Below are 22,614 nucleotides of genomic sequence, written 5' to 3'. Positions count from 1 at the left end.
TCAAGGAATATATGTAAAATCAGGACAAACTCAAATCATCCAGCTCTGACATAATGGTGTGACAAAGAAGCAATCAGCAACCTAGCTTCCAGGGTAAGGGTTGTAACACTCATTTCCTATCACTGTGTACTTGACTGGGCCACCAAGGCACAGAACTCTTTAACAACTCACTTACATAAGCTACCAGGCTGAAAAAGAGGTGTCCCCCCGGAGTACGTTCTTGTCATGTCATCAAATTTGTAAAAAGCTTGAATATCAGTGGACGGAAATGTAGTAGTCCTATATATAGACAGTATAGTGTAAGTACACACCACCCCAAAATCCTGAGCATTGTATTTCTGAAGGGTTCTGGGCTGTGTCTACTGACAAAGCGACAAAGGGAAGACAGTGTAGCATCATGCTATCTTTCCATTTTACAAAGAGACAGACAAGACAGTTGGTTCTATTAATACCATGCCATCACGATGACCTCTACTTGGTGGCATCAGGCAATGGAGCAACAGCAATAGCAGGAGACATTAGATATTAAATATGGACTGTGCAATCAAGACAAGACCTTCAGGAGTCAGAGCTGCTGTACAGTAGTTAAATTACTCAAGTCCATTTAACTGATTCAAACCAAACCCCTTTCTCTCATGGATTGAAACAGGCATGCTATTTTGAATCCCATACAGAGCAAAGTATCATATGTTTGTGATCTCTCATTGGCAAAATTATACAATACAAAAATGTTGGATTAAGATTGGAATACAGATTGATTTATGGGGGCTTTGAACTTGTGTATAACTTTTTCAAAAATTCCTGAGTTCACTCACTTTCTCAGATGTGCTTATTGAAACCTTATGACATGAGCTTTAACCATGTTCTTAGCCTGTTCAGTTTATGCGCTCACACATTACAAACAACATAATTATTGTAGATTTATTTCATGTGTCTCTACAATATCAGTTGTATATATGTATGTATGTGTAAATAGAAGGGTATGGTCTACTTTAGCCTACAACTAGCCTAGCCAAGTCCTCTCAAACAGCTTCTCTAAAAGCCTGTCTCCTGGAGGGATATAAGAAAGACTTATGACCGCTGGAGTTTTAGATTGATGCTGGAATCAGTGTTGCATGTGGCCGATCTCTGACTCCATGTGTTATCTCATCTTAAAAGCCTGTTGAATGATGCTCCTTCTGCTCCATGACATATTATCTCTGAGCTTGAATACGTGGGTGCAGCTTGTGCTACTAGCAAAAGTATCCACTCAACAGCCATTAATAATGTTTTCCTAAGGTGGTCTTAAAATGTGTATTTTTGTGTGTGTTTGGCTCTGTCTGTACTTGCCACTCTCATTTAATGGAATTTGTGTCTCTTTCTCTTTGGAGTCTCTCATGTAGCTGTAAATTATTGCTATTGCTATATGACTACACCCACAAAGACATGTCCATTCTAACTGTGTCAATGAGAGTCAAAATAAAGGTTTGAATGAGAATTGAAAGATAAAAATGGCTTACTGTACTGCAAGGACCTTTCCGAATCGCTTAACATGCTAATAGGCTCATCATTTTGGAACACGCCTTCCCTATGATCCTCTTTCAAAAAATTACGTTGAAAAAACTACAACACGTTCAGCCATTGAGCCACAAAGTTGGCAGGAAGTTGTTGCTGTTTGTGTGGAATTTGGGATTTCACACGCTCGCACAGCATGCAGACGTGAGCCTATGGACCTTCATTCATCACAATGTGACCTTTTCTTTTAGAATACTGTCAGGCACAAGCCTTCACTTCCTCTGATACATCAACAATGCCAGCCAGGACCCCCATGGATCTCCTCCTTCTCATCCCCAGCCAAACCAGGGTCAACATTATCCCTGCAAAAACACTCCACGGGTCACACATTCAGATATCGCTGAACCATCAACATATTTGGGTTCCTCTTCAATGTATTTCATTCTGTTAATAAGGGATTCATGTTAGAACACTAACCCATAAGCTTTGCTCTGGTAAGAATGAACCTGGTTAAATAAAGGAAAAAATAAAGAATGAACCTTGTAATTTTCCATACCATAACATAATGTTATTTTCCCAAGTTTATCCCAATGTCTTAATCCTACAGAGTTCAACCTAGGCCTGATAGGATTGGATCAGATTCAGAATGTGTCTTCTCATTAGATGTGGTTGAGGTACAGTACTGTAGGTTGATCTTTCCTGGGAGTTTTCCATTGCCCAACCTTATATCTCCCATAGAGATGTTACGGATTGATGTGGTCTGAGGGTGTTGAGTGAAGCAACCTCTTTCAGTCACTGCTTGATAACACCACACAGTCTCTCAGACAAACAGATAGATGAGATCTGCCCAAACTGTCTGCATTAAAGCCAGCCATTAGCAAAGGAAATCTGAGCCACTTAGTCACTCCCCTTCTTTTTGTCCACACATCTCCCCTCATTACTGAAAGCCTGGCTGAGGGAAGCATGTGATTTGGGATCGTAACGAAGGTCGACTACCGTCCTATTGTACCAGTAGCTGGATGAATTATTACCCCACTCACCTCTGCCTATCGGAACTCTCTAAGCACTACTGATGGACAATCTGCTTGCAGTGAATTTTGGCCAAGTCAAATGCTCCCTCATTGTTGTGTCTTCTTCACAGTTCCAGTTATGCATCCAGGTTTTTCTTGGCCTTACCCTCTCTCTGTCTCTGTCTCTCTCCCTGTCTCTCTCTCTCTGTCTCTCTCTCTCTCCCTGTCTCTCTCTCTCTCTCTCTCTCTCTCTCTCTCTCTCTCATACTATCTCCTTAATGTATTTCATGTCAGGTGCTTACCTCAGAAAACAAACAAGATGCAGCTGGTTTTTCGCATCTAATTTACAGTGTTTATGTGCTGAACCATAATACTTAAAGTAATCGCCTTTAAATACATTTTGGAGGGATGCGCTTTTATTTGCATGGTACATCAATAAAGGTTTAACGCCATGAAGGCTTTCTCCAACATGCCAATACTGAGGCGCGTGGCTTTAGTTTTCCCTCAATGCTAGGGAAATGGCTGCCAAACAGGTGATGTGTAATTGGGCATTCTGAAAGGCCTTGATCCCCTGTAAAGTCCCTCTGCTGCCCTCCACCACACCATCCCACAGCCAGAGCCAGCCCACCCCTGACTGAATGCTCAGCCTGGTTCAACCACTGAGGGAGAAACCTGCCTTATAAATAATGCAGATCATCAAGTGGTCCTTTGTAGATCAGTTGGTAGAGCATGGTGTGTGTAACGCCAGGGTAGTGGGTTTGACTTCTGGGACCACCCATACGTAAAATGTATGCACGCATGACTGTAAGTCACTTTGGATAAAAGCATCTGCTAAATGGCATATTATTAAGTTCTGTCTCAGCGCTGCGCAATCAAGGTGGGTCTTAACAGGCAAGATGCAAGGCACTTCACATCGCTGTAAATAATTAGGCTACCCAAATATGTAAACATTGAAGCCATAATTTGTTTGCACTTATGATTGCATTGTGTTAATAATGAAAATGTTTGTGCCAAGTTATAAAAAAGGGGATTTATCACAGGGATCCTCTCCAGGGACTGTCACGGGAAGTTGAGTTCCAAGCAGTGATGGATGGAGAGAAAGGTCCAGCATAATACTAAGCTACCAACTGAGCCCTGTGTGAATACTTTCCTTGGAGTAATCACTGATCAAGCTCACTCAGTCGGCTAGGTGAAGCAGGGATCCCACTACATAGCTACATAACTTACACCATCCCAGCCAAGTCAGATCAGTGATTACTCAAGAGGAGGAAAACGGTGGAAGCATCTCAAAGTATTTAAACAGAGCCCAGGTATGAGGGGTGTAGGGCGGACCTATTGAGTGGTGAGGGTTTACCTCTGAGTCACAGCTGACTCACAGACTGGGAATGGCAGGATCCGGAAGGTCACATGGCCAAACATCCTTCATTCAATTCAATAAAAGCAAAGTGGGGTAGAAAGTAAAAGGCAGTCATTCAAAATTAATGTCAAACACTATTATTGCACACAGAGTGAGTCCATGCAACTAATTATGTGACTTGTTAAGCAGATTCTTACTCCTGAATATGTATTGACTAACGACATTTCAGCTTTTCATTTTTAATTAATTTTTAAAAATGTAGAAAAACATAATTCCACTTTGACATTATGGGGCATTGTGTGGAGGCCAGTGACAAATAAATCTAAATTTAATCAAATTTAATCAATTTTTTTTCAAGCGGTGTGACTGTGAATACTTTTTTCATTGGCAGGGACTGGGGGACTAGTCAGGATCGAGGGAAAGATGAACGAAGCAAAGTACAGAGAGATCCTGGATGAATACCTGCTCCAAATCGCTCAGGACCTCAGACTTTGGCGAAGTTTCACCTTTCAACAGGACAACGACCCTAAGCACACAGCCAAGACAACGGAGGAGTGGCTTCGGGACAAGTCTCTGAATGTCCTAGTGTGGCCATCCAGAGCCCGGACTTGAACACGATCGAACATCTCTGGAAATCGCTGTGCAGCAATGCACCCCATCAAACATGACAGAGCTTGAGAGGATCTGCAGAGAAGAATGGGAGTAAACTCCCCAAATACAGGTATGCCAAGCTTGTAGCGTCATACCCAAGAAGACCCTATGCTGTAATCGCTGCCAAAGGTGCTTCAACAAAGTACTGAGTAAAGGGTCTGAATACTTATGTAAATGTGATATTTCCGTTTTTTATTTTGAGTACATTTGCAAACATTTCTAATAACCTGTTTTTTCTTTGTCATTATGGGGTATTGTGTGTAGATTGATGAGGGAAACAAACTATTTAATCAATTTTAGAAAAAGTCAAGGGGTCTGAATACTTTCACAGTCACATTGATTGACAAAAAATTGATTAAATTGGATTAAATTGAGATTATTTTGTCACTGGCCTAAACACAATACCCCATAATGTCAAAGTGGAATTATGTTTTTCTACATTTTTTAAATTAATTAAAAATGAAAAGCTGAAATGTCTTTAGTCAATACATATTCAACCCCTTTGTTATGGCAAGCCTAAATAAGTTCAGGAGTAAGAATTTGCTTAACAAGTCACATAATAAGTTGCATGGACTCACTCTGTGTGCAATAATAGGGTTTCACATGATTTTTGAATGACTGCCTCATCTCTGTATCCCACCATCTGTAAGGTCCCTCAGTCAAGCAGTGAATTTCATTCATTCTGTTTGCATCTAGGCACTAAAGTAATACTGCAAAAAATGTGGCTAAACAATTAACGTTTTGTCCTGAATACAAAGTGTTATGTTTGGGGCAAATCCAATACCACAAATTACTGAATACCACTCTCCATATTTTCAAGCATAGTTGTGGCTGCATCATGTTATGGGTATGCTTGTAATCGATAAGGACTGGGGAGTTTTTCAGGATAAAAAATAAATGGATTGGAGATAAGCAAACGCAAAATCCTAGAAAAAAATCTGGTTTAGTCTGCTTTCCACCAGACACTGGGAGATGAATTCACCTTTCAGCAGGACAAAAACCTAAAACACAAGGCCGAATCTTGCTTACCAAGAAGACCGAGTTACAGTTTTGACTTAAATCTACTTGAAAATCTATGGCAAGACCTGAAAATAGTTGTCTAGCAATGATCAACAAACAGCTTGAAGAATTTTTGAAAGAATAATGTGCAAATGTTGCACAATCCAGGTGTGGAAAGCTCTTAGAGACTTACCCAGAAAGACTCATAGCTGTAATCTCTGCCAAAGGTGCTTCTACAAAGTATTGACTCAGGAGTGTGAATACTTATGTAAATTAGATATTTCTGTATTTCATTTTCAATAAATTTGCAAAAATTTCTAAAAACATGTTTTCACTTTGTCATTGTGGGGTATTGTGTGCAGATGGGTGATAAAAACAATCAATTTAATCAATTTTGAATTCAGGCTGTAACACAACAGAATGTGGAATAAGTCAAGGGGTATGAATACTTTCTATAGATAGGTAGTGGTGTAATAATGTCATATGATGTACTGTTTTATATTTTGTTTTATATGTAATGTAAGTGCTTTAATATGTTTGGACCCCAGGAAGAGTCAGCTAATGGGGATCCCTAATAAATACAAATACAAAGTGTACAAAACATTAGGAACACATTCCTGATATTGTGTTGCAACCCCTTTTGCCCTCAGAACAGCCTCAATTTGTGGGGCATGGACTACAAGATGTCGAAAGCGTTCCACAGGGATGATGGCAGATGTTGACTCCTATGCTTCCCACAGTTGGGTCAAGTTGGCTGGACCATTCTTGATACACACGGGAAACTGTTAAGCATGAAAAACCCAGCAGCGGTGCAGTTCTTTACACACTCAAACCGGTGCGCCTGGCACCTACTACCATACCCCATTCAAAGGCACTTAAATATGTTGTCTTGCCCATTTACCTTCTGAATGGCACACATACAGTCGTGGTCAAAAGTTTTGAGAATGACACAAATCCTAATTTTCACAAAGTCTGCTGCCTCAGTTTTGATGATGGCAATTTGCATATACTCCAGAATGTCATGAAGAGGGATCAGATGAATTGCAATTAATTGCAAAGTCCCTCTTTGCCATGAAAATGAACTTAATCCCCAAAAAGCATATCCACTGCATTTCAGCCCTGCCACAAAAGGACCAGCTGCCATCACATAATTTATTATCTCGTTAACACAGGTGAGAGTGTTGACGAGGACAAGGCTGGAGATCACTATGTCATGCTGATTGAATTAGAATAACAGACTGGAAGCTTCAAAAGGAGGGTGGTGCTTGAAATCATTGTTCTTCCTCTGTTAACCATGGTTACCTGCAAGGAAACACATGCCGTCATCATTGCTTTGCACAAAAAGGGCTTCACAGGCAAGGATATTGCTGCTAGTAAGATTGCACCTAAATCAACCATTTATCGGATCATCAATAACTTCAAGAAGAGAGGTTCAATTGTTGTGAAGAAGGCGTCAGGGCGCCCAAGAAAGTCCAGCAAGCGCCAGGACCGTCTCCTAAAGTTGATTCAGCTGCGGGATCGGGGCACCACCAGTGCAGAGCTTGCTCAGGAATGGCAGCAGGCAGGTGTGAGTGCATCTGCACGCACAGTGAGGTGAAGACTTTTGGAGGATGGCCTGGTGTCAAGAAGGGCAGCAAAGAAGCCACTTCTCTCCAGGAAAAACATCAGGGACAGACTGATATTCTGCAAAAGGTACAGGGATTGGACTGCTGAGGACTGGGATAAAGTCATATTTTCTCTGATGAATCCCCTATCCAATTGTGTGGGGCATCCGGAAAACACCTTGTACCATCAGTCCTGTGTCATGCCAACAGTAAAGCATCCTGAGACCATTCATGTGTGGGGTTGCTTCTCAGCCATGGAAGTGGGCTCACTCACTATTTTGCCTAAGAACACAGCCATGAATAAAGAATGGTACCAACACATCCTCCGAGAGCAACTTCTCCCAACCATCCAAGAACAGTTTGGTGACGACCAATGCCTTTTCCAGCATGATGGAGCACCTTGCCATAAGGCAAAAGTGATAACTAAGTGGCTCGGGGAACAAAACATCAACATTTTGGGTCCATGGCCAGGAAACTCCCCAGACCTTAATCCCATTGAGAAGTTGTGGTCGATCCTCAAGAGGTGGGTGGACAAACAAAAACCCACAAATTCTGACAAACTCCAAGCATTGATTATGCAAGAATGGGCTGCCATCAGTCAGGATGTGGCCCAGAAGTTAATTGACAGCATGCCAGGGCGGATTGCAGAGGTCTTGAAAAAGAAGGGTCAACACTGCAAATATTGACTCTTTGCATAAACGTAATGTAATTGTCAATAAAAGCCTTTGACACTTATGGAATGCTTGTAATTATACTTCAGTATACCATAGTAACATCTGACAAAAATAAAAACACTGAAGCAGCGAACTTTGTGAAGACCAAAACTTTTGACCACGACTGTACACAATCCATGTCTCAATTGTCTCAAGGTTTAAAAATACTTCTTTAACCTGTCTCCTCCCTTTCATCTACACTGATTGAAGTGGATTTAACAGTTGACATCAATACGGGATAATAGCTTTTCACCTGGATTCACCATTCTATATCATGGAAAGAGCAGGTGTCCTTAATGTTCTGTACACTCAGTGTAAGTACCTGACGATAGACACAAGGAAGCAAATTAGATGTGCAGGACAACAGTATGTTGATGGCCGTAGATTTGTGATTAGTTTGTTAGCATGTTCCTAATGTTTTGTACACTCAGTGTCTATTGTTTATATGTATGTGTTGGACTTTAGCTGAGATTATTCTTTACAATTGTTCCTTGACTAGCACCATTAATTCTCGCTGTCGATAATTCTAATGTTAAAACTTCTAATAGTAACTCTATCCACTGGTGAATTAGGAGAGAGTGAGGTGATTGCCATCTAAGAGCCAACATCTTTTTTTTGCAGCAGTGCTGCCTTTCAGCAGTAATCATCTCTGATTGATTGAGAGATTCAAGGACCTATTATTGTTAAGTAACATAGTTGATGCAAAGCACTGAATATTTATATTAATACAATTCTAAATTATTTTAGAAACTTTGTCCAAGAAGCATTTAACTGCAGGTCACTCCCGCATCATATGAAGGAATGTGCCTATCTTATTTAGGGGACACAGTAAACAGTTGGGGCCAATTTCATCGTAAAAAGTTTCCTTGGTGTTAAATACAGTCTGTGAACAAACTTGAAATAAATTGATTACGGGATGCCAAGGTAATATGTTTCCATATTCTGTTCCAGTTAAAGGGTTGTTCAGATTCAATTAGATCTATGGACCATACTTTTTTAATGGGTAGCTCAGAATATGAGCTTTCCAAAAGTGGTTTATATATTTATTTATAGATCTCATCATTGGATGGTTTGGTAATTGGGTTTTCCAAGGGACTCCTTAAACCAGCATAGCTGACCTAAATATAGAAAAAAGGAGTTGCCTGGAAATGTGTATATGTCTTAAAAATCTTGGTATGTTCTCAAACTATTTCTGTCCATGATATTGGCAAGGGTACGGATTCCACATTTGGGCCATTGGGGGGATGCAAAGCTTAATTCTCTTCAAGAAAAGGCCACTCTAAAATGTGCAGTTTTGTCACACAACACAATGCCACAGATGTCTCAAGTTTAGAGAGAGTGTGCAATTGGTATTCTGACTGCAGGAATGTCCACCAGGGCTGTTGCCAGAGAATTGAATGTTCATTTCTCTCCAATGTCATTTTAGAGAATTTGTAGCTCAGTTGGTAGAGCATGGCGTTTGCATCGCCAGGGTTGTGGGTTCGATTCCCACGGGGGGCCAGTATGAAAAATTAAAAAATAATGTATGCACTCACTAACTGTAAGTCGCTCTGGATAAGAGCGTCTGCTAAATGACTAAAATGTCAATCTAAATGGCTAGTTGAGGCTATTGCATTCATATTGTTATGTACTGTATCATACAATATTAAAATGAATATTTGCAACAGTATGAACATGACAATGCTTACATATACTATTTTGAATGATTATTGGATTTGTAAGCAGTGGTGGGAAAAGTACCTAATTGTCATACTTGAGTAAAAGTAAAGATACCTTAATAGAAAATCACTCATGTAAAAGTCAGCTAGTAAAATACTACTTGAGTAAAAGTCTAAAAGTATTTGGTTTTAAATATACTTAAGTATCAAAAGTAAATGAAATTGCAAAAATTTACTTAAGTATCAAAAGTAAAAATCATTTTAGATTACTTATATTGAGCAAACCAGACGGCACAATTTTTTATTTTTTTTTACGGATAGCCAGGGGCACACTCCAACACTCATGCATCATTGACAAATGAAGCATGTGTGTTTAGTGAGTCCGCCAGATCAGAGGCAGTAGGGTTGACCAGGGATGTTCTCTTGATAAGTGTGTGAATTGGACCAGTTTCCTGTTCCGTTAAGCATTTAAAATGTAACAAGTACTTTTATCATGGAAAATGTATGGAGTAAAAAGTACATTATTTTCATTAGGAATGTAGTGGAGTAAAAGTAAAAGTTGTCAAAAAATATAAATAATTAAGTACAGATAACACAAAAAAACGACTTAAGTAGTACTTTAAAGTACTTTTTACTTAAGTACTTTACACCACTGTTTAAGTTATTTGACACACACAATCTTTGGTAGAGCATGGCGCTTGTAACGCCAGGGTAGTGGGTTCGATACCCGGGACCACCCATACGTAAAAATGTATGCGCACATGACTGTAAGTCGCTTTGGATAAAAGTGTCTGCTAAATGGCATATTATATTATATCTTCAATTGCAGTTGATTGGTGCAAATTGGCTGGGAAGTTAGCCAATGTCTCCACCATGTGGCTAAAGCAGGGAGATACAGACTGTCGTAGACTCTTTCACACAAGTTTATTCAAGGAATATTCAATATACATGTCAATATATAGTCTCCCCCTTGGGCTGTTTACATCCTGGGTGGTCCCGCTAATCTCCAGCCCTCCATCTTGCCCACCTTGGTGAACATGGCCAGTGTCCCCAGCCCAATACACGCCGTTGTGCCTGTCATTGCACTGTGAGCTGTGTATCATAAAGAAACAAAGACATGTTATTAGTGGAAAATAAAGAGGATAATCTCTGTGATGCCCCTCTGTATCTCTAGCAAACATCATCTAGCAATGAGAAGACGTTCACTGCCCTACAAAGATCTTATAGCGCTTGATAGATGACAGCAATATGATGGTAACTATGTGGGATGTTAACAAGGGCAGAAGGGCAAATACCACTTTCCCAATAAGAATGCTCATTTTCCTTATCCGTTTCAAAACGTTTGCTCCTGTTTTTTCCTACTGAATCTAACCCAAATCTTCAGCATACTATGTAATATTTAGCCTACTCACTACGAGCTCCAAGAAAGACTCCTGATGCACAGCCTCCGAGGAAATAGTTCACCGGGTCATCAGGAGCATCCCGGGCCTGTGCAGCTAGACAAGTGGTCATTCCAAAGATCGCCCCCAAGGCAGCTGTCATGAAGGAAAGATCAAACCAATTAAGGCCTGGATTCAATCAGCGTTAGGCCTAACTGGCGATTGCCGACACACGCATAGCTGATGTTTTGGCAGTGTCTGAAGTGTAACTGCGTTGGAGCTGTCAAATCGGTGAGCAGCTGCATTTGATCATTTTCACGAAGCCACACCCGTCCCGTTCAGAACAAGAAAGTGTAGGCTATATAGAAATAATTACGCTCAAATTGAAAATCATTAAATAAAATAATGAGGATTTCTATCAGCCTAATCGAGGTGTAAATTACATCTCACATTCCAGTGTTTGAACGTGTAAACAAGGCTGCATGGGATTTCTCGCAATGCAACTCCGTGCAGCTAATAGCAATGTTCGCTTTAGGTATAATGACAGGAGCCGCTTGTGGATTTGACAGCTCTAACGCAGTTATACCTCCGACACCGCTAAAGCGGATATAATTGAATAGAGCCCTAAATGAACTTATACTGGCATAAACTCACCTTAACTGTATGTTGTTTGTTAACAAACATCTGATCACAGAAAAAAACCACCATTGAAACACTAAGATCAAACAGACACACTTTCACCATCACTCAAACGACGCAACTGTAGAGACTCTGGTGTTTATTAGGTAAATTGCAGCATTGTGACCTGGGCCAATATCCAGAAAGCTGAGTGCTGATCTAGGATCAGTTTTGCATTTTAGACCATACTGAATAAGATTATATGGACAGATCCTAGATCAGCAGTCCTACTGAGATGCTTTGTGGATATGGGCCCTGGACTAATCCTCTTGTTATTATTATTATTATAAAATGTAGTGTACCGATCTGGGATAACCTTCTAGCTTGAACACTGTTGTCTAGGAGGGGTAGCTAGGTATTCAAGTGTAAACTTGGATACCTTCATGGCAGCAAGCCAGGTGATTATTATCACAGTGTATGAGATTAGAGACATGCATACCCATGGTTACTGTGCCATTTGTGGCTCTCTGAACAGCTTGGATTGCGGAATCAGGCTGGAATGCCACAATGTGATAGGCTGAACCCACCAACCCTGTATGTAAAAAAATAAATACAAAATAGGTTGTTAGAATACTGTGCACTGGGTTAACTAGCTAGCTAACTACCTACTTGCCAACTATTTTGTTTTTGAAAGTCACAAGAATGTTATCTATGATTAGCTTGCTAGCTAACTGGTAAACATCATTCAAAATGCAGAGTTTAATTTACTGCCTTAGCTGTACTGCCTGACTGCAGCTAGCTAACCGAACAACATTAGCTGACGTTACATTCGTTGAAAACAACACATTGCTTACTAGTACAGTAAGCTAGCACTAGTTCGTTAGAATGGCAGTTAACTATGCTATGGCTAGTTAGCTTAGTAGCTAGCTAAAGTTAACCGGTTATGGGGTCTAGTGTTACTGTACCGCTCTTTACCGCCAGCTAGCTAACTTCCATAATGTCTTTTTTTTATGTTAGATTTAGATACCTAGAGCTGTGCCCAATTTGGTGGTTATCCATGTTTTCTCGATACAATCCTTCCCTTCTTGCAGATCCCAATAACCCATTTTGGATTTCACATGAAGGACACAGACATTGGAGAAATATCGCGAGATGGAAAAAAGAAAGAAGACGATACTTGAAATATTGAAAACTTTATTGATAAACATGTATTAGCTAAACAAACATCTTATGAAGAGTATTTTGTTGACATATGTTTAAAAATAAATAAGTTTAATATATCATTACTTTTTAGATGTGTTAATAGCTACATGTAAAACAACACCACACACTGACAACATGTTTCTACATTTTATGTAAAGCTGTCAACACTACTGTTTCCGGGGCGGAGTTTAATCCACAGGTTACAAAGCGAATCAGTTTCGAAGTTCATTCAAGTTATCCAGCCTTTTATTTCAAAACAGTGCAGATAATGAACGATTATATTGCTCGAGTAATGTTGTTCGTAATTAATCCATTTAATTATATATTGATACATTTCTTTTGAGTTTCAGAGATTAGAATCCCGTAGGAGGATGACGTGTCGGTAGCTGGTTAGCATAACATCATCAACACTTTTTTTCTGGACAAGGAATACTATTTTTTGGTTCAGTTGTTTAACGAGGAACAAACGCTGAAGAAGGTGCAGGTATGGCAGGAATAGTAAACACCAGCCCTCCGGTGAAATGCTTGTTCACGAGCATTCAAGTGATCATTCATTGCTCTCTTCTTTGTCAACAATGTCATTGTCAATGAGTCAATCGTCACGATCAATCTTCTACGGTGAGCTGTTGTAACTTGACTTTAGGTCGTACCATATTCCTCATGTGACATGTCCTCGCCATCACCGGTCCAAATTCGAGAGGCGAACGCACACCTGGTCGCTGTGCACAGGCGGGTAGCAGAGCTGGAGCAGCGGCTCGAGGCAGCGGAGAACACCGTGAGGGAACAAGCAGAGAGTCTCATCAGGAAAGACGAGCAACTGAGGGCTGCTACCCGGGAGATCGCCGAGGCCAAGGATAAGTAAGTGATTGAGGTCTTGTCTCTTCGGGCATTGCCAAAGCTCCCCTTTAATGTCCCCAACCATTGATATTTCATATGTGCATTGTGTGCTCGAGACTGCAGAAGGGTGTGCTTAAAGGTTATCAATCATGTCTCATCTAAATTTTTTCTCTAGGGAGATTTACTACCTCCACGAGAAGCTGTGCAAATCAGAGGAGACCATCCAGAGGTTTCAGAACATGGTCAAGGAGAAGGATGCTATGATAGGACAGTTGCAACATCGCTGCCAGCTCCTGGACAACATCTGCAAGAGCAGGCCTTTACTAGACAGTATGCTGTCCCATATGGCTGAGGCAGAAAGACTTGGGCCAGTGTTGGGGATGGGTGAACCCACAACCAATACATCCCTCACAGACGGGGAGTCAAACTGCAGTCCCAACCGCATCTCTAACCACAAAGACTTCTCCCTGAGTGAGGATGACATGGATGACCAGGAGCTGGATGAGATAGTGTTTGGAACAACTGTATAGTAAAAGGCCCCTGAGAAGAGTTACATAGGTTAGAGGTGAAAAGGTTCTAGAAGAGGATAGTACTTGAAGTAGAAGCATGAGTCATTTCAAAACATCATGCATGTCGTGTTACTTTTTTATGCTCTAAGTAGTTCTGTATGTTAAGCAGATGACTAACAACTTAACGTGACGTCACATGAATGTGGGGGAACTGCTCAACACGTTATGAAGCCTTTGATGTAACCAAATAGAGAGAAATGAATCTGCCTTGATTCCATGTCTTAACCAGACAACCAGATGTCTATACGTTTCACATCTGTTCCGGTTGTTTCAACTGCTATATTTTTATACTGTAATATGAAATATTTGGAAATAGTATAAACAGGACCTCTATGGTCAGTGTTCAGAAACTCAAATTTTAGAAAGTACATCTGCAGCACATGCAAGGCAAAGTTCCAATATATCCCATGCTTTGTCTATGTAGTATACACGTTTTAGTCATAATTTTTTTAAAAGTGACAATTCAGTTTAAAGTGCTTGAGATTATTTTCAGGGATTGTAGTTACTCCCTTGTAAACATGACACATTTAATGGTAAATCTAAGACATACATTAGCCTCTTATTGGCGTCAATATTTGCTTCAGTGAAGCAAGTCTATGCAACGTTGAAGTTTGCTTCATTCTTACAGTTCACTCATTCTTACATTACATAAGATGCTACATATGTCACATTCCAGTAGGGTCAGAAGCAAAGGTTATTATTATTTTTTAATAGTGGAAGTTCAATTGAGTACAGGCTTAACTGAAAGAACATTAAGACTGAATGCAACATCTAAACCCCCTCCGGAGGAAAGGAGTTCCAACCTCAAGGTTTTTATAGGTGGTGGATGGTTGTCAAACTGTTGCTGAAAAACAGCAAGTATGAGAACAAGGGTAAGTTGACATAAATACATCCCAAGATTTACACTCATTGGTTGAGAGAGAGAGGACAGTGATAAGAGTGAGCCCATATGTTAAATGGAAAGCGTGTGGAATGTGCATTATTGTGCCACGCTTATAGGCTGTAAGGTAAATGACATTCTGCACATAGCTAATAGGAAAGAGAAACAAGACGCTATGCTGTTTGTATTCTATGCCCGTAGAATAGAAAACAAAATGATTTATGCTTACTGGATGAAGTTAAACAAGCATTCAGACCAGCCTTCCTGATTGAACCTCGTAAACTACATTTTTAGAAGTAAAACAAATATTTGACATCACAACCATGCCTTGTTGTGCTCTCTTTATACTGTACTGTTTTGCTAAATCATTATAGAAGCAATATATATTGTGTTGGGTTAAATCATCAGGTGGCTAAAATAATGTTATGTCTGCTTTGTCTTTCAGTACAACTGCATGATTGTGCTGCTTAAACTGTTCCTCTTGTGATCACTGTACCTTTAGCATGGGGACAGTTGTATATTGCCTCTGAACTGTCAAACGTGTGTTGCTCGCTCTGTTCATGTCCTAGTCAATGAAGAAATGAATGAGAAAATAGGTATTTTGGTTCAATGAGGAATGCTTTAACAGATCAGTCTGCCACATGAATAAATTATTCATACACCATTTACTTTGAAAAAGAGAACGTTAATAGCTTGGCAGTGTGACAAAGAAATAAAATACTTCCATCTTTGTAGAACATACCCCACTATTGAAGACATGCAGGCACAGGGAATGGTGCCTGACAAAGGCTATGGTGGCCATTGCCCCTGTGGGACCCATTTTGAGAACATTATCCAGACGGAGACGCATACATTAGAAGTTATGCTAGGGAAGTTCAGATAACTGCATATGTGTCTTTAGCAGTTGAGGCAGGAATGCAACCCTATGTTTTACCCCAGAATAGTAATGTACTGAGATGTCATTGTATATTCTGTGAAGAATTGTTGTCCATACTGGGCATAAAGGGAAAGAACATTTAACAAAGAACTGTTGAAAGTACATCGTAATCTTTATTAATCTCAATACAAAATAACATTCATAACAAGTTTGACCAATGTGACTATTCCCCCCCCCCAAAATCAGATCCAATCATTCCTTGCTTTGGGCAGAGGTCATTTTGGCCAGGTTTTATCATTGCTGCAGTACCAGCTTCCCCCTGCCAATGCAGTTGTAGAAGCCTTTAGTGCCGTCAGGGCCAAGCGGCTGGCGCAACACCTCCACCACGCCCAGTGGCCTCTTGGGGAGGCCAGGCGAGAGGGGCCCACCTTTGTCAGGAAAAAAGGCCTGGGCGGCAGTCTTTCGACGCTGGACCCAGGGGCTCCCCACAAAGCCCAAACTTTCCTGGGAATAGTCCCCAGAGCACTTGCTCCTGCTGCCAAAGCTTCCATTGCCACTGGATACAGGGCTGCTGCTGCTGATCTCTGGGGCAGCCAGCGGGGATGGAGTGTGGCCACTGGGGAACAGCTTGCGGGGCAGGAGGGGGCTCCCCACAGGGCTACACACTGGGTTCTTGTAGGGGTCTGAGCGGAAGGAGGACACCCGGGGGATGGCCAGGGGGCTGCCGTACAGAGCCTGAGGCCGTGTGACCCTGCGGTTGGGCCTGGGCGAGGCTGGGGCGAAGTCAGACTCCGACGAGCTGTAGAGGGCAGAGTCCTCCAGGGAGTAGCCCGGGTAGCGCCTGCCCTTGCGGTTGGGCTTCCTCGAGCACACACTCTCGATGCCGTCCTCAGACTCTTCCTCTGTGCGGTCCTGGCTGCTCCTTGGCTTCCTGGTGCCCCTGCTGCCTAGGAGCACCACACGTACCGCCCTGTTCCCCTGCAGCTGCTCCTCAGCCTGCAGGGCCTCATAGGCCCTCCGTGCCCCCTCCAGGTACTCATACTCCACCACGGCACACACCTTACGCCCCAGCTCCATGTGCTTCTTGGCATACCTCTTGAGCTCGGCAGGGATCTCCTTTCCTGGGCGCAGGATACGGAGGGAAGTGATGGTGCCGTGGCAGCCAAATAGTCTCATGGCTGTCTCCATCAGGCCCTGGTGCTCCACCCCCGGGGCTACGCGCTCCTCATCGTTGTCCTCTCCTCCCAGGAGATTCCAGGCCAGCAGCAGCTTGCTGGTGGGGACACACAGTAGCCAGTCGGGCACTGGGTCCCTCCGTCGCACCTTGGTTCCCTCCTCGTTGACTTCCAGCTGCTGCGTGGTGCGAGCCGCAGCCAGAGTGGTTCGCCAGTCACGTGTGAGCTCCCTGATCTACGACACAGAATGTTTAGGTTAGTAGTTTAATGGTTATACTTGTTACCAAAATACATGTCAGTGAAGGCCAAAGCTGTGAGCAGGGTAGATTTCAATAACAAAGTCATCTATAAATCCTACCTTTTTGAATGAAGTTAGTAACTTCACACTGACATAGCCCATCTTGTTCCTCTGAACATGTTTCAGTAAAAAGGCATCTTCAGACAGGCTCTCATTGGTAAGATAGTTTTCTAGCCGAGCTGCAATTTTCTGTTTCAGGTCTGCAACAGGGGTACTCCAGCCTTCATCCTGAATACAATCCTCTTCTTCAAACACATCAGTCAACTCTGTGGAGCTCCTGCAGAACCATTGATAAACATTCATAAGTTGATATAAACATTACGTGTATTTTGACATTGAGTAAAGCGCGGACGAGGTCTTGAATACACATGCTACACTTGAACAAGAAAATAACAGCCTATATTTCTGATCATGTTTTTTATTTATAATGACCTAGTTGGTCCCTGCAAATCTGAAAAATTCATTTTAAAACATGACATTTAAATTGATTATCAGATATTACAGTAATCATCTCTAACATGGACTCTTACCCATCCAAACTATCATATGTTCTGTCCTCCGTGTAAGACCCAAGCCGCTTTGAATCTGGGGACAGCTGATAAATTTGCAACCCACATCGGAAGACGTCCGCAGTTGGTGAAGACATGTTGTTAGACTGAAACGAATTTTTGTATCGATAAACTCAGATTATTTGTAGCCTACATGTGTGTTGAGCATGTTCATAGCTTACTTTCTATGTAACCATTACCTGAAGTTACAAAGCAAAATTAGCCTACCTGATATCCTCTTTGCCCGACGTTTCCCCATTCTCCACCTCTCATGTTGACATGGAATATTTTTAGAAATTCTAATTTCAGGTGTCCCTTACGTCACAATTGAGATAACTTGACCATTGGATAATGACATGTTTGATGGATGCAATCAAGGAAAATCAGGTGTTTACATTTTGTATTCTACACTACCATCGCTTATACCGTTGTGAGAGCAGTTTTCCCTTGTTTTTGAAGGCCACACATTAAGGCCTATAATTAGGCCTAAATCGAATTTTCATATAAGAGTTGTTCATGGTACCTTATCTGTGTCACTGTGGCTGCGTTTAGACAGGCAGCCCAATTCTGATAATTTTTCCACTAATTGGTATTTTGACCAATCACATCAGATCTTGTTACATCAGCTCTTTTTCGGAGTTTATCTGATTGGTACGGAGCCCCTTAGGAGTCATGGTGGAGAGAGAAAACTGCCAGACTAACCCGTTCCTTGTTTGTGTTTTTAAATCAATTCCCCTGTTGTTTTTTTTCAGTTCCCTCTGATCTTTTATTCATTTCTACGTTTAAAAAAAATTAATTCCCTCAATTTTAATAATCCTTGGAATATTCGTGTTTTTCCATTCATTGTGTCTGCCTACACCCTTCGCCAGAAAACATGCTGCTGATGGAACGATAGTCTGAGATCGATTAAAACAGGTAAACGATTTATAATTCATATGTAGTTAGCTGGTAGTGTAAGCAGTTTACAGTGTTTTGGTGTTAACTGTCTTGTTCGTTTGCTGTGTAACAATTTAAGCAACCAGGCAATTTAAGCAACTGATGGCTATATGCTTTATTGCTATGACAATACGTTCACCTGGACATTAGCTGATTGCCAGGCTAGGATACGTAGATAGCTAGCGAGCTTTTAATAGATAGCTAGTTAACCAGAGGCTGCCCCTCTCCATCCTCTGGAGTATAGGCTAGCTAGAATGGAGCAGAGCCAGGAATTCCAGCGCTTTTTGAAAGCTCAAGGAGGGTTTGATGAGGATCTCGTACAGACCATCATCAATGAAAAGGTCATAGGCCTATGTGATGTAGTTAACGTTTAGGAGGTTCATAATAAAATAGTTATAGCGCAAGGATGAGAACGCATCATTGACATTGCACCTGTTAACACCGAAGCCACCAGTCCTATACATTATTCCTTTCTGCCTGTGACAATTAAACAATCATGAACACATCAAGGCGTTTTCCTGATGCCATGTTTTACTGGACGATCAAATCAAGATGTCACTATAGCAAGCACATTTAGTTCCGGGTGGGGAAAGTTGCGTTCTGTGCATGGTTCTCTGCATGGGTGTGCTCTGTATTTACAAATCACTAATCGCATAATGTAGTTGACAGTACGGTAAGGAGCAGGCAAAATATACTTTCCAATAACATGAACCATTTTCATGTTGGTGTTATTTCATGGTGTAATCTCGAAATTATTCAGCAGATGACGCTGTTCATGTTGTCCACGTGGCATGAATCCGAGTTTGCACATAGTGGCTTTAGTTTGCATCATAAACATGCATAATTCAGTTATGACAGCTAGCGAGGGTCCTTACTTTTCAGGTTATTGAAATTACTAAGCCTAAAAGTATACTTAAGGAGAACGCCGTTCTTAGAGCTCACATCCACAGAGTCTGGAGTCGGCTATCATGTTAACTATAACGTCAGCCATATCAGCCATGGTTCTGAAAAGGGAGTAAAAAAAGGCAGTAAATGAACAGATAAAATCTGAAGACCTCTTGGCAACATTTTTGCAGTCTATACCAAGTGAGGAAAAGGTAATCGTTAGAACAGTCAATCTAAGATTGCTCGTCAGTTGCTGGGAGTGAAGATTTATTGGATTTTCTTTAAGCACATGTCAAGATTCTGATCAATGAGATGCAATGGCAGAAGATGCTGCTTGAAGTCGTCCACAAATCATTCAAGATCCTGCCTACATTACTGAGTGCTGGAACAGCGTACTGAAAAGGTTGAAACTGCCTCTTGGGGGTTTGGACTAGGTGCTCGGGAGCCTCACACCAACATGCAAGAGTTGTTGCAGCTGTTAAACACGATACCTTAACCAAGAGGAAACAAACGATCATGGACTTTTTGAAGAAGTACATGCGTAACTGCTCAGCCAACCGCCTAAAGCAATTTCTCAAATTTTTGCACAGGTAACATCAATGTTGAGCAATAATAATTAAGTAGCCAACCTCCTAGCATGTGTTTGTTTGATATTGCTTCTATGGAGGTTAAATGTAATTTAGTGTTTCTTTGTTCTGTTATGTCTTACAAGGACATCTGCACCTGTATAAGAAAGTGTCTTCAGCCATTCACATACGCTTTGTTGAGCCCAAGAGTGACTTAGTGAGAAGCCCCCAAACACACACCTGCGGATGTGTTTTGGAGATCCCCAACACCTACACATCATTCCTTAAGATGCCAGAGGAATTCACACAGGTCCTGGATTCCAAGGTGTGGGTGATGGACATAATTTAAATATAAGTGAGACATTTTCTCACACACACAATGAACTTGCTCAAATCAATCATGTAGCATTAGTGGTTGAATTGGCATAAATTAGTAGGGAGGATGATGGTTACGTTATTGGGGAGCAGTATACATGTATGTCTTGTTCCACCAGGCTACCTCAACCCTAATTTCGGTCTACATGGAGTCAGGAAGCATCTTCTGTTTTAGTTTTCTTAACAAAAATTCAACTTTATTAAATCATAATTTCAAATCGCATACAGCCCAGATGTTTAGATTTTTATGGACCATCTGAAAGAAGAGACTGAGGTTTCTTGCGCATCTACATTTGCCAAACCACTATCAATAATTAGCGTAAGGGCTCTGTTTTCACTTATTTTTAAAGCCGCGGTTCCACAGTGCGCACTCTCCCCACTCGGGAGTAGCCTAGTTTGTAAAAACTCCATGCGTTTGAGTCCAAAGTTTGAGTTTACATGTTCATGAAATAAAAGGGTCATTGATAACAAAAGTCAACATTGCTTATATTTTGTCTGAAAATGTAAAAGTATACTGTTACTTAAAGGCACAATTCCTATCCATTAATTCTCAAATAATGACTTGTAAATACCTAGTATATGAGTGGTAGAGGGAGAATGAAATAGGCCTACAGTCTCAGTCAAGCATACCACCATGGACTCTCAGGGGTTTAAAAGTACTAACAGCTCTTCCCTTAGCGTGAGGTAGAGGTCAAGGGCCATGTGTGCATCCGCATTAACAGCAAGATTGTTCTCTGCCATAATGTAGGCGCACAGGGTGTACACATCCTCATCACAAGCTATGTCAAGTGCCAAAGTAAGGGAAAAAATATAGGTACGTTTGAGAAGCCCCATGAACTCCAAGATGTGCCCATTAAAACAGCAGATACGTATTGATTCAGGACCATGAACAATGGCACAAATCAGTGCCAAATAAACATAGGAAGGCTACCTCTGTGATTTCAGCACCACCATTTGCTGGACAGCGACCCATCAAATATAAATATATTGATCGTGTACAGATATTTGCAGATGTTAACGCAGATGCAGCGAAATGCTTGTGTTTGTAGCTCCAACAGTGCAGTAATACCTAGCAATACACACAAATAAAAATATTAAGAAAGGGGCACCGGGGGCAATGCCTCCGCTCAACTCAGAGCTCATGAGAAGACTAAACCTGTGGCTCTTTGGGGTTTGCATTGCTAGTGTGTTGGCATGTGGAAGGCTTCATAGGCGAGACTGCTATGTTTCCAATGTTATTGTTCCCATTCCCCTGAACTTTAGAATTGTAAAATAGTGAATACACTTAAAGATTATTGCAATTACTGCTCCAGATCTTTTGGTTTCCGCTACAGGCCATAGATAATACACTGATAGGCCTATATGACTGGGGGTCTATTGATTGAAGTTGGACACTTGTCTGCTCCAAACAGCATGCAATTCAATTGCAGTTAGAAATGGGAAGTCATAGGGAAATAAAACAGATTATTAAGAGTTACATTCTGTCCTCGTTTTCGGATACGCTACAAAATATGCTTGTAATTGCAGTATTGGTCAGGTACATGGACACGGAAGTAGAAAGTTCATTCACATAGCCAAGTGCAGTACAGTGTGGCACACACCTGTACGAAGCCCAGGAAACAGAACAGCATTAGGTTCTTGTCCAAGAAGTCCCTGTCAAAATCACCTTCATCTTTCAGTCTATGGAGGTGCTCAAGCCAAAAATCAACACTCTTTATGCAGAAACCCCCACCAGTTTAAGATTATCTGATTGCTGGTGGATCGACGGTATGTGAAGCTTCTCTCACCCCCATATGCATCATCATTGCGTCGTAGGTACCGTTGCATGTCCCGGACACGACTGTTCTCTGTCCCCATGTCTGCTCTTACAATGCGGGCACAGCCCCCACTTCCCCAACCGTATCAAGGAAATAGCCACCGATAACTTTGGGGTCGCTGCTGGGGTTGAATGCGTTTAGCCAGAGTATTTTTCTTGAGAACCT

The 22,614-nt window shown here is 41.4% G+C and overlaps 3 protein-coding genes across 3 annotated transcripts; 1 reads left to right on the top strand and 2 right to left on the bottom strand.

Moving 5' to 3' along the window:
- Positions 1 to 10,391: 10,391 nt before the first annotated feature.
- LOC311137649 (NADH dehydrogenase [ubiquinone] 1 alpha subcomplex subunit 11-like) lies at positions 10,392 to 12,632 on the bottom strand. Its single transcript, XM_084172164.1, has 4 exons — positions 12,511 to 12,632; positions 11,983 to 12,075; positions 10,899 to 11,021; positions 10,392 to 10,578 (listed from the first exon to the last, which is right to left on the bottom strand). Exons 1-4 carry the CDS (start codon positions 12,587 to 12,589, stop codon positions 10,466 to 10,468), a joined length of 408 nt encoding a protein of 135 aa, XP_084028290.1. The 5' UTR covers positions 12,590 to 12,632; the 3' UTR covers positions 10,392 to 10,465.
- A 223-nt stretch (positions 12,633 to 12,855) lies between these two features.
- On the top strand, positions 12,856 to 15,640 carry LOC311137648 (vimentin-type intermediate filament-associated coiled-coil protein-like). The gene is made up of 2 exons (XM_084172163.1): positions 12,856 to 13,544; positions 13,699 to 15,640. The coding sequence occupies exons 1-2, from the start codon at positions 13,354 to 13,356 to the stop codon at positions 14,051 to 14,053; spliced, it is 546 nt and encodes a 181-aa protein (XP_084028289.1). The 5' UTR covers positions 12,856 to 13,353; the 3' UTR covers positions 14,054 to 15,640.
- Positions 15,641 to 16,143: 503 nt separating this feature from the next.
- larp6b (La ribonucleoprotein 6, translational regulator b) lies at positions 16,144 to 18,143 on the bottom strand (the record flags this gene model as incomplete). Its single annotated transcript, XM_084172151.1, has 4 exons — positions 16,144 to 17,259; positions 17,383 to 17,599; positions 17,853 to 17,977; positions 18,099 to 18,143. The coding sequence occupies 4 exons, from the start codon at positions 18,141 to 18,143 to the stop codon at positions 16,144 to 16,146; spliced, it is 1,503 nt and encodes a 500-aa protein (XP_084028277.1).
- Between the last annotated feature and the right edge of the window lie 4,471 nt (positions 18,144 to 22,614).

The sequence above is a fragment of the Coregonus lavaretus genome (assembly GCF_964263955.1).
Source record: "Coregonus lavaretus genome assembly, chromosome: 11".
NCBI classification, from domain to species: domain Eukaryota; kingdom Metazoa; phylum Chordata; class Actinopteri; order Salmoniformes; family Salmonidae; genus Coregonus; species Coregonus lavaretus.
The sequence above is the reverse complement of the archived record's forward strand: the minus strand, read 5'-3'. Positions and strand labels throughout refer to the sequence as shown.